This window comes from Sapajus apella, unplaced genomic scaffold, assembly GCF_009761245.1.
Source record: "Sapajus apella isolate SASKATOON/1434 unplaced genomic scaffold, GSC_monkey_1.0 scaffold25, whole genome shotgun sequence".
In the NCBI taxonomy this organism is placed as follows: Eukaryota; Metazoa; Chordata; class Mammalia; order Primates; family Cebidae; genus Sapajus; species Sapajus apella.
This window is the reverse complement of record NW_022436965.1, coordinates 10250516-10262651: the sequence shown is the minus strand read 5'-3', so window position 1 is coordinate 10262651 and position 12136 is coordinate 10250516. Positions and strand designations below refer to the sequence as shown.

Genomic DNA, 12136 nt, shown 5'->3' with positions numbered 1-12136 from the left:
ATATATACATACAAACACACACAAATTAGCCATTTTTGTATTTTTGTATCTATATAGTTTGTATGTGTATGTATATATACATACACACACACACACACACACACAAATGCAAAAATTAGCCAGGTGTAGTGGTGCGCACCTGTAGTCCCAAAGGTTAAAGTGGGAGAATCACTTGAACCTGAGAGGTAGAGGATACAGTGAGCAAAGATTCCGCCACTGTGCTCCAGTCTGGGTGATAGAGTAGTGAGACCCTGTCACCAAAAAAAAGGAAATTTTTCAATGACTTCTAAAAGGCAGTCATATCATTAAAGATATCCAAAGTTGGTTATCTCTTCCACTTTGTATTCTTAAGATATGTTTTTAATATGCCATAACGTATAATCTTTTAAAGTTCCTAACAAGTCTGAGATTTTTAAGATTCCATGATTAATGGAACAATTCCTTCATACCAGTAACAACTATGCACTCATGCAATTATGTAATTATTACAAAAATATTAAAACTTGTTAAATTCATTAACTGCTAAAATGTTTGGCCTACATTTTTTTTTTTTTTTTTTTTTTTTGGAAAAAGTCTCCCTCTTTTGCCCAGGATGGAGTGCTATGGTGCGATCTCAGCTCACTGCAGTCTCCACCTCCTGGGTTCAAGTGATTCTCCTGCCTCAGCCTCCTGAGTAGCTGGGACTACAGGCGTGCACCACCACACCCAGCTAATTTTTGTATTTTAGGAGAGACAGGGTTTCACCATGTTGGCCAGGATGGTCTCGTGATCCACCCACCTAGGCCTCCCAAAGTGCTGGGATTACAGGCATGAGCCATCACGCCTGGCCCAGCCTAACTTTTATTGAAAAAATTCAATTTGCATTTTTTACATGGTACAATGCAGCCTCTATCTCACTGAAATACCTGTTAATCATTTAACAATATTCTTAGATAGTAACCCCTCCTTTATTAAATTCTTTCTAGATGTTCTCCAATAAGTGTATCAGAAAAACGGGGTACATTTAAGTAAACAACATCCAATGCTTCCAAAGTCCAAAGCAATCTCTCTTCCTGCTGGACTCCCTAGCATTCACATTATTATTGTTTTATAGTATTAGACATATTTTTGATATGTTTTATCTTCTCTATTATACTTTAAACTACATGATGGCAGAAATCATGTCTTATTCATCTTTATTCCCTAATAAGAAGCATTTTGTCCTTGCATAAAAGGTGATCATAAAAAAGAAATCCAAGAGTAACTTTCTTTTTTCCAGCATAATGATAATCTCAAGTTAAACTTTTTCCAATTCTTACATAATTCAAATTTTTCTGCTTTCAAAAACTCTGCAACTCCGAAAAGTTCTCAGCATTAGCAGGTGGTTATGTTACTATTTAAATTATTATTATTAATGTTTTCAATTTTTCTGAGATGGAGTCTCACATTGTTGTCCAGGCTGGAGTGCAGTGGTCTGATCTTGGCTCACTGCAGCCTCAGTCTCCCAGGTTTAAGAGAGTCTCTTGCCTCAGCTTCACGAGTAGCTGGGATGACAGGTGTATACCATCACATCTGGCTAATGTTTATATTTTTAGTAGAGACAAGGTTTCGCCATGTTGGCCTGGCTGGTCTTGAACTCTTACCTCAGGTGACGCACCCAGCTTGGCCTCCCAAAGTGCTGGGATTACAGGCACGAACCACCACACCCAGCCAGCAATTATTTTATTAGATAAATATTACAATAACCTTATATTCTTTCAAGAAAGTAAAACTTAAAGCATGTTACTTAAAACTAAGCTTAGGTTTAAACATTTATTTCAGAGAAAGATCCTAAGTTTTTGGAAAGTATTATTTACAATCATTAAGTCTTACCTGAGGATTCCAACCTGGATCTAGCTTTCTAACTACTGCGATATATTCCTGCATTGCTTGGCTGGGGCTTGAATCACCAAGTGCTTTCCATGCTTCCCTACAATATGGAATATCCAAAATGGCCTGTCATTAACTATGCAAATAACACAAACAGCATTTTTCTTATTATTAAAAAAATTGTATGCACATTTCAAGGGTCTTGGGATACAGAGATAATAAGCTATTGGATAGAGGAGTTCTGTCTTTCTGCATGTACATTGGTCTAGAGCTATACAGACTTTATTGCCCTACTTAGGAAGCCTTTTCAAACATTTTTTTGTCCTAATCGCCCTCCCCTATGAAATTTTAATAACACAGATACACTGCTTATCTATTAAATTCTGAAAGACTACAAACCACTGTAATCTAAGATTCTGTCACTCCCTCAAACCAATTTTCACACCTATTGAGAATGTATGGTCTACAGGCTAACAGAGATTGTTCTCATAAATTAACTGTGCTTACGGCATTTTCGTCGTATAGAAACTAAATATCACATAAAAAACACATTCCTGAGGAAAATGGATCAAACTTCTTACTTAAGATACAAGAAATCCACCTTCCCTTTCTGCTGTTATCTCATCTATAAGCTACAATCAACTGATCCTGAGAACTTAGACTGGGACTTCAAAAGTAAGGAATGACCCACACCTGTAATCCCAGCACTTTGGGAGGCTGAGGTGGGTGGATCACCTGAAATCAGGAGTTCGAGACCAGCCTGGTCAACATGGTGAAACCCCGTCTCTACTAAAAATACAAAAATTAGCTGGGCATGGTGGTGCACACCTGTAGTCCAGCTACTCAGGAGGCCGAGGCAGGAGAATTGCTTGAACCTGGGAGGCGGAGGATGCAGTATGCTGAGATGGCACCACTGCACTCCAGCTTGGGCAACAGAGCAAGACTCTGTTTCAAAACAACAACAACAACAACAGAATACTAATTAGTAAGTTAGGGACTTCCTACAGTATACATGTCAAAAGCGACATTTTAGTCGTGAACTCCCTTTTGGGTCACACTTTTTTTCTTTTTTTTTTTTTTCCTGCAGGCTGCTAGGACAGGCCTTCTTCTTGGTTTTTCGCTGCCAATTATTTCTAATTCCAACCAGGGTTTCTCTATTTCCTTGATTCACTGTCAAACAGAACTCAGTCCCACATTTTTTTCATTACCTTCCTCCTTCTATAATGAATATATTTTTCTAAGGTCTTCTAAATTTTACTAAATTCCTTGCAAGTTACTTATATGCATCATAACACTTCATCCCTAAATAGATCAGCTTACACAAACTCAGGAAATTTACCATCAATATTATTATAGAGGCTATACGTTCAGATTTTCCTGATTGTCCCAATAATGTCCTTTATGGCTTTCTTCTCCACACCAGGAACCAATCAAGATCCACACACAGCACTGAGTTTCATGCATCTTTAGCTTTTTTGTCTTCCATATTGTTGGTATTAAGAGTCCAACTGTTTTATAAAATATCCCTCAATTTGAATTTGTCTAATTGTTTCCCCATCTACATAGTGTTCTTGCCAAAAATGATCAATCATAATTAGAACCAGGTTAAATTATTTCAGCAGAGCCATATATAGGTGACAAGACCTTTACAATGCACCTCACTGGTCTGATGCACTGTAATCTGATGCATCGGTCAGTCTGTCCCATCATCAGTAAGATTCATGGCTTGGTAAAGGCAGTATCTGTCAGGTTTCTTCCTCATAATAAAAAAGCAAACTGTGGGTCAGCCTGTAACCTACAGTTTTGCTCCCCAGTAGTTTTTCACCTAGCATTTTAACAACGGATTGCCTCAATAGTTTTTCCCCAATATTTCCCTCGTATTTTGTCATCTACCATTTTAGCATTTGTTGATGTTCTAGCCTAAACTATTATTATGATGGCTATAAAATCTAATGTTCTTAATTGCTAAAAACAATGGAGAAACAGGCAAAGTATAGGAAAAAAATGAAGCCATAAAATTTCATAAATTATAACAAAAACCTCACAGTAAAAGTTAACATCAGGTATTTAGTAATAAAATGCCAGAAAACTGCTGGTTATCATCAATCAAAAAACTTGTGCAAGAATATAATCAATGCACTGCTTCCTGCACTGAGACAGTCCTATACAAAAATATATCAGCTGAACTAAACAGTATGGTTAGTGACATAAGTGATTTATATATGGGTTTAAGCCCTGTATCTCCTTACATTTGGGTAACAAACTGTTGGCAGGCAGGAAATTTATCAAGGGGACCAGATTTTGTGTGGGACTGTTCCAGAATGCAAGGTCAGAACCCGTATTTTAGCACTTCCTCTCTCCATAACCATATTTTATCTTTTTTCTTTTTTAACTCTACCTTATAACCTTCTTTTCATTCCAGGGCTGATGCTCCAAAGCCTTCCTTTCTATAACTAAGATTCCCAGTTGTATGCAATTTCTCTTTTTCCACTTAGGCAAGGTAAGAGAAGATAAGGTCTCATAAATGACTAGAGGAATTTTCTGAATTGTAAGTTTAAAAAGTTTGCAGAAGATTAATCTTTTTTTTAACGTATTCAAAGAAAAAGCGAAGTTAGTATCTAGTTTTGGTTTCTCACTGAACTTTTCCCCCTTCTTCCCAAGAGTACTATGTGCACTTAATTACAGTGGCATGAGTGGGGCAAGGAACACAAGAGTAGCAAGAGACAAGGAGATAAAATTGAGACAGGGGAGAAGGGTAAAAAATGGGGATTTATCCTGCTCTTCTGCCCTTCCTATCGTTCTGGCCTTCGTCCAAAGATCCCTCCAGGGGGGAGAAGTGGTGATCCATTAGGGGCTGAATGATAGAAAAGGAAAATCTCAAGCAAGAGCTCTCACAGTTACTCTCTCATGTATTAAAATGTAAGGCATGTCTGTAGGTCTGTTGTGAACCACTGATATTCCAACATGTGAGCATAAGAATCCTTCAGGAGGCTTAGCTAAAAGTAGATTTCTTTAATCTCTCTCCCAATTACCTGTCACTAGTACAGTCTACGGCAGAGAGATTAATATAAAAATAATTCTTTAATCAGCTCACTGCTTTCTAGTTCCTTACCACCTAAACCCTTTCCAACAACCTCATTAAAGATTCCAAGAATTTCTTACCATTTTTGCTTTCCTTCAAAATCAAAGAAGCTTGGTTTAGGAGTATTGCAATTTCCAACTTTGACCTAAATGAAACAGGGAAAATCAAGAACTTATTTTTCAAAGAAATGTCTGGGAAACTTTTCCTTTTCAAATGTATTATGTATATTTAGTAACTGTAGGTTGGAAAATATTTGCATCTATATGGAACAGCAAAATTTAACATTCTTTGCAAAAGCAAACAACAACAACAAAAAAAACCAACCAGAATCAAGCTTTACATACAGCCTACTTTGGTTTACTGCATAAAAGAACTATTATCTAATACTGTAATAGAGAAAAACAGGGATAAACGGTTACATTTCCTAGACTAATTATATGTAAGACAAGTTATCAATATAGATTATATACTCTTCCTTATCATTTATAAAGTAAAAGAATGTTTTAACATACAATTAATAAGCTTCAGCGGTATTTATCAGAATTCATAATATAATTTCTTCATGCTGATTCTTGTAACTCTATTAGCATTTCCTCTCTCCAAAATTCCAGGAAATAAGTGTACTACTTTTAAAGTGCCCTATTATGAAAACTCATCAATATAAATTTGGATGCCAAAAGCCATGCAAAAAAATTTCAGGGGTTTTCAACAAAAAAATTCTATTTTTCTACAACAGTCTTACCTCTTGTTTGTGGTCAATACTTAATTTTCATTAATTTTAATCCTCACATGACATTTGTAAACTGTATAGTATTTTCATTGAGAATAAGCATAAGTGAAATTCAAACAAGTGCAGAATTCACTATACAGCCCCCAGTTCCCACTGCCAGAAGTAATCTTCCTTCCTCATGAACTCTTTTATCATTTACTCTATATATCTTCCATGGTACTTTACACTTTTTGCACCATGTGTTAGAAAGTTTTCTGTAAAGTCTCATCTTTCTGTTAGAATAGAGCCTGTAACTAACTGTTCTTAACTCATCCACAGCACCTATCTACTTCTCACGGACTTTCCCACTGTCACCCATTATTTTTACACACTTGAATTCTGCTAAAATCTAACTGATGCCTTCATCTAACCAGAATGATCTACTCACTCCCTTAGGGATTCCTAGTTCAGGGTTTTGCTTGTGACTCCACTCACCTAAAATGCCTTTTCTTCCTTCCTCAGCTTTTCTTTCTTTTTTTTTTTTTTTTTGAGAGGGAGTTTCGCTCTTGATGCCCAGGCTAGAGTGCAAGGGTGCGATCTCAGCTCACCGAAACCTCGCTTCCCAGGTTCAAGCAATTCTTCTGCCTCAGCCTCCCAAGTAGCTAGGATTACAGGCATGCACCACCATGCTTGTCTAATTTTTTGTAGTTTTTAGTAGAGACGGGGGTTTCTCCATGTTGCTCAGGCTGGTCTCGAACTCATGACCTCAAGTGATCCACCCACCTCGGCCTCCCAAAGTGCTGGGATTACAAGTGTAAGCCACCGTGCCCCCTTGTAATCCTAGCACTTTGGGAGGCCCAGCCCCTTCCTCAGCTTTTCAAGCAAGATGCGCATCCTTCCAGTTCTACTCAAATTTCAGATTCTAAGAACCCTTTCAGTCTATAATGATCTCACCTACCTCTGAATTCATATCAATTACCACCTCTATCGTTTGCTTAGCGATTAATCACATGGCCCTCTGCTGTTATTAAAATGTATACTTACATAGGAGTAGCCCTGTTACCATGGAATGGAGAGAACAAAGGGTGAGACAGAAGGAGGCTTTGTTGAAGAATCACTTGAGAATTTCTTGATTTTTCAAGAAATCACAGACATTTCTTGAAGAATCACCATGGACCAAACACTTTACATATTTTATCTCGAATGAGCCAAAAAATAATCCTGCTAGGTATGCCATTACAAACTCATTTTATAAATGAGGATAGAGAAACTCAGGAGGGTTGTCTCAGTTCACACATTAATAAATCCTGAATCAGCAGTCTGGATTTAAATCCAAGAGTGTTTGACTCCAAAGTTCAATATTTCTTTACTACATCATTCTGCCTTAAATCCTAAATAGAGTCTGGGCTTCCATTCTGCACTGTCTAAAATCACATTAACTACCAGATTGTTAGCCTGTAATCCCAACACTTTGGGAGACTGAGGTGGGTGGATCACCTGAGGTCGGGAGTTCCAGACCAGCCTGGCCAACATAGTGAAACCTCCTCTCTACTAAAAATTCAAAAAAATTAGCTGGGCATGGTGGTGCGTGCCTGTAATCCCAGCTACTCGAGAGGTTGAGGCAGGAGAACCACTTGAACCTGGGAGGTGGAGGTTGCAGTGAGCCAACATGCCATTGCACTCCAGCCTGGGCAACAAGAGTGAGACTCCATCTCAAAAAAAGAAAAAAGGAATATGAAATAAGATAAATTATACAAGCTTTAAGACATCATAAAAATAGCAGTTATAACTGTTTTTATTTTTTATCCAGACACCACCCAGTTGTACAAACAAATGCCAATAGTTCTTCTCCATTTCTCCTACAATAACAGAAGGCTGGACACAGGATCATCCAGCTACACATTACACATGGCCATCCAACTTCTGCCTGGGTTCGGGGGACTGGATGTGTATAAGAGTGATTAAAATACCTTCCTTAAAAAGAAAAGGAGCTTGTCTTCCTCTTTCCCTTGGCTCTGGATAGAATTTACATGTGGTGAAGGTAAGCCACCTCTGACCATGAAAATGGAACTCAGGGAAGTAGTTTTCAAATTTTTTAGTCTTGTAATCCCTTTGTATTCTCAGAAATTAAGGATCCTAAACAGCCATCATTTACATGGGTTGTATCTATCAATATTTACCATATTAGAAATTAAAACTGAGACATTTTTAAAATGTGTATTATTTCATTTAAAAATAATAAACCCATTAGATGTTAACATAAATAACATTTCATGCAAAATAACTATATAGTCTAAAAACAATTAGTGAGAAAAGTAGCACTGTTTTACATTTTTTAATTTCCTCAATGTCTGGCTTAGTAGAAGCCAGTTGCATTTGCATATCTACTGCTGCATCCAATCTACTGCAATATGTTGTTTTGGTTGAAGTGTACGAAGAAAATTCGGCTTCACACAGATATGTTGTTAGAAAAGAGAAGTATTTTAGCAGCATTTTCAAATAATTGTAGATATTCTTCTTTGATACTATGCCAAAACCTAACAGATGGTTGTTTCTTTAAGGTCAGTTGCAGTGAGGAATCTGAACTCAGATCAATGAATTTTTCATACTGTTAACACTGAAATCCATTGGTCTGACTTACACTTTGAAAGGCATCTTTTACCAACACATAATTTGTAACATCAATCCATGAAATATTTAGAAAATATGGTTTCCTGAGTTACACAGACTTTTCAAATGTTGACACATTTCATGATATAATAGCAAACGTTCACATTCATGACTGTCACCACTGATTTCATCAAAAAAAGTTTTTAAGTACTAGGAAGCTTCAAGCTCATGGTGGCAGATACAGATTTTCCAAATTTCTTTCTTTTTTTTTTTTTTTTTTTTTTTTTTGTTTTTTGAGTGGAGTTTCGCTCGTTACCCAGGCTGGAGTGCAATGGCGTGATCTCAGCTCACCGCAACCTCCGCCTCCTGGGTTCAGGCAGTTCTCCTGCCTCAGCCTTCCACGTAGCTGAGATTACAGGCACGCGCCACCATGCCCAGCTAATTTTTTGTATTTTTAGTAGAGACGGGGTTTCACCATGTTGACCAGGATGGTCTCGATCTCTTGACCTCGTGATCCACCCGCCTCGGCCTCCCAAAGTGCTGGGATTACAGGCTTGAGCCACCGCGCCCGGCCTGATTTTCCAAATTTCTCATTTTCACTTTGAACGCTCAAATGGTATAACTGGCAACAAATATAATAGGCTTATTTCATTCATTTTCAAAAAACTACATGCCAAATACCCAAATCTGAGTAGGTATGATTATCTGTGAGTTGTTAAGTAAAAATGATTTCCATGGAAATATAGTTCATTTTGCAACTCAGAAATTACACAAGTGCTTTTCCTCAAAATAGTCAACATAATTCTGTATGCAGCAGAAGTTACTGTGTACTTCCCATCTGATCACACAAAATTTAAGACTTGAAACAACAGTTAACATTTAATAAAGTATTATTAATGTGTGGTGGCTCATGCCTGTAATCCCAGCACTTTCGGAGGCCAACGTAGGCAGATCACCTGAGGTCAGGTTAAGTCCAGCCTGGTCAACTATGGCCAACATGGTGAAACCCCATCTCTACTAAAAGTACCAAAATTAGTTGGGCGCGGTGGCAGACACCTGTAATCCCAGCTACTCGGGAAGCTGAGGCAGGAGAATCGCTTGAACCTGGGAGGCAGAGGTTGTAGTGAGCCAAGATCACACCACTGCACTCCAGCCTGGGTGACAGAGCAAGACTCCATCTCAAAAAAAAAAAAGTATTAAATAGTATCTCATGAAGTCAACAGGAATTCACAAATTTTCATTGCTCTCCAGTTTTCACAGCTGTCAATTAGTTATCTTTAGGAGGCAGATCGCCTGAGGTCAGGAGTTTGCAATCAGCCTGGTCAACATGGCGAAACCCATCTCTACTAATAAATAAATTAGCCAGGTGTAGTGGCACGCGCTTGTAATCCCTGCTACTCAGGAGGCTGAAGCAGAAGAATCGCTTGAATCTGGAAGGCGGAGGTGGCAGTGAGCTAAGACCGAGCCACTGCACTCCAGCCTGGGCAACGGGCGAAACTGCGTCAAAAAAAAAAAAAAAAAAAAAAAAGTTAAGGGTCAGCCAGGTGCAGTGGCTCATGCCTGTAAGCCCAACTCTTTGGGCAGATGGATCACCTGGGCTTAGGAGTTCAAGACCAGCCTGGGCAACCCAGGCTCTCTTTAAAAAAAAAAAAAAAAAGTGTCATATTTTTGCTTCTCTGCATTCTCTGTAGGCATTATAATCAAGTGTCTTGCACATAAAAGCTGCTAAACAAATATATGTTGATTATGATAAAGCAATTATTTTCCTTCTGGTACCTAGCCAATGTCACTGTGAATTATAAATTAAACATGTCTATACATCTCCCTATTTCCAGGTATAGTTCATAGCATTAGGCTGAGTCAGGAGCTACAATCCAGTTCCGACTGATGAATCTGTATGACCCTACACAAGTTACCTACTCTCTATGACCTTCAGTTTCCTTCGCTGTAAAAGAAGGGGATTCTTTCATCTGGCATTCATAGCTCTAAAATTTTTTGGATTGTATCAAACAAAAAGGAAGCCATATTCAACGAAAACATAAGTCAAAGATACTTAGGATTTTATAAAAATCACAATAAAAGTTGTAATACTGTATTTTGTATGGCATTACATTATTTGTTACAATCATATTATCTTATGGGATCTCAATATATTTTTATTAACTTTACCATATTTACTTCCATGTGGCCCTTTGGAAAGAGTAAATGATTGATAAATTTTATTTTATCAACCTCATTTTGTAAAGGTTCTGAGGCTGGTAAAGTGCAAGATCACTGAATAAGTCAAAGAAGAAACAGAAAAATTGTCATTCAGTGTCCAGCTAAATAAATATCACTCCTAGGAAAGCAAACACGTTTTTTCCATCATCAAGGATGATGCTCATCTCGAGGAGATGGTCAAAAAACAAACAAAACACATACACACAAGCTTCATTACACCTAGCTATTAACCACACATGTTTGCTATCAGCTTTTGAGGAAGAAGGCCACGTGTCTTTCTCCCCCATCCACCCTTTCCCTGCTACTTTACCTGTTTGTACCTGGCATACAGGTACAAGAGCTGCTCCCTGCTGGCCACCTGAATCAGGCCTTGCAGGTGCGCTGCAGCCTTCTCAAACAGCTCGGCCAGGCAACTGGACTCCTCGATCTCAGGGCTATGGGGGAACTCCACCTCCCCGGAGTCGTCCCCTGAGCTCAGCTCTCCACCGCTGTCGCCGGTAGTGGCCCCCGCGGGCAGGAATGATGAAGCCATGTCTCCCTGCTCGCTCGGTCCCTCTGTGTCCGGTCTCTCCTCCTCGACTCGGGTGTAAGGCCGGCTTGGGGACCTGGCCCCCGAGTCTGGGTCCCGACCCCGAGCTCCAGTCGGACCCAAGCTCAGTGGCGGCGCGCTCCCTCACGTAACCCTGCCCCCGTCCGCTTCTACTCCCGGGCGTTTAGGCAGTCTCCCCGACCCTCTGCCGCTCCGCCCAGCCGACCCGGTCTCCTCTGGCTTCTCTCCGGCCAACAGCGCTCTCTGGCTGGCCTCGGGCCCCTCCAACGGCACGGGGGTCGAGGGCGGGGGATGCGAGCGAGCGTAACGCGCGGGTGGCGACGGGCCGGGGGGGCGGGGCGGCGTGCGTGCCGGCTGCGCGCGCCTCGGTGGGGCCTGCTCTGCGCCGGCGGGGAAGCGTCGGTGACCATACGCCGCACGCCCCTCCCTACCGGAGGAGAGGCAGTGCCGTCAGCCGTTGGGGCGTCTGTTAATCGTTTCGCTGAAATTAGCAGTCTCGAACTCCGGAGCCCGCCACCGGGATGGGTCCCCGGGGGGGATGGGGGGGGGGAGGAGGTCGTCCGTGTGGTGGTGTAGCGGTGAGCGCAGAGTCGCGGGAAACTCAGGGATGAGGACTAAGGTTCCGCCTGCCCCAGATTAAGCGCCAAACGCCCCCAAACAGTCTTGCACACGCATCTGTTGCCAGCGCGTTGGGTTTTGTGTTGAATAATGAGAAACTGCGACATGGGGCTGTCCCGCCCCACGGTGTGACTGGTGAGTGGAATCACTCCTTTACGTATTTTGCCGACCACACCTTCGGAGCCCGCACCTCTCCGGGCTCTCAGAGTAGGGTTTGGGGGTTGAGGGGCGCGCCTTTCTTAGCCCAGTTCTCATCCCGAGCTCTGCCTTTGCCACTGTGCTTTGTAGACACTATAAATATGTGAAACCAGAAATACGTCACAGTTCTGCCCTAGAGGAACGTACGAAACTTTTTAAACTCTAACATTATGAGTGGTTATGACCTAGATGTTAAACACGACAACACACTATATATTCATTTAGTACTCGAAACAATGTAATGAGCACTGTAAGAAGAGGGCAAAGAAAGTGTTGTAAAGAATGGTTATTGACCGGTTAG

The 12136-nt window shown here is 40.5% G+C and overlaps 1 protein-coding gene across 7 annotated transcripts in view; it reads right to left on the bottom strand.

Moving 5' to 3' along the window:
* Nucleotides 1–11593, bottom strand: part of ACBD6 (acyl-CoA binding domain containing 6) — a 220859-nt gene extending 209266 nt beyond the window's left edge. For 5 of the 7 annotated variants that reach the window (XR_004272769.1, XR_004272770.1, XR_004272768.1 and 2 more), the window contains exons 1-3: nucleotides 10780–11593; nucleotides 5011–5075; nucleotides 1852–1948 (exon numbers count right to left, since the gene is read on the bottom strand). Coding sequence is in view for 2 of the 7 variants with exons in the window: in XM_032291240.1 (XP_032147131.1) it covers nucleotides 1852–1948; nucleotides 5011–5075; nucleotides 10780–11001 (384 nt within the window). In the remaining 5 variants the exon portion in view is untranslated. The remainder of the gene's footprint in view (nucleotides 1–1851; nucleotides 1949–5010; nucleotides 5076–10779) is intronic. The other 2 variants (XR_004272772.1, XM_032291241.1) reach the window with 1 other exon arrangement.
* Nucleotides 11594–12136: the final 543 nt, after the last annotated feature.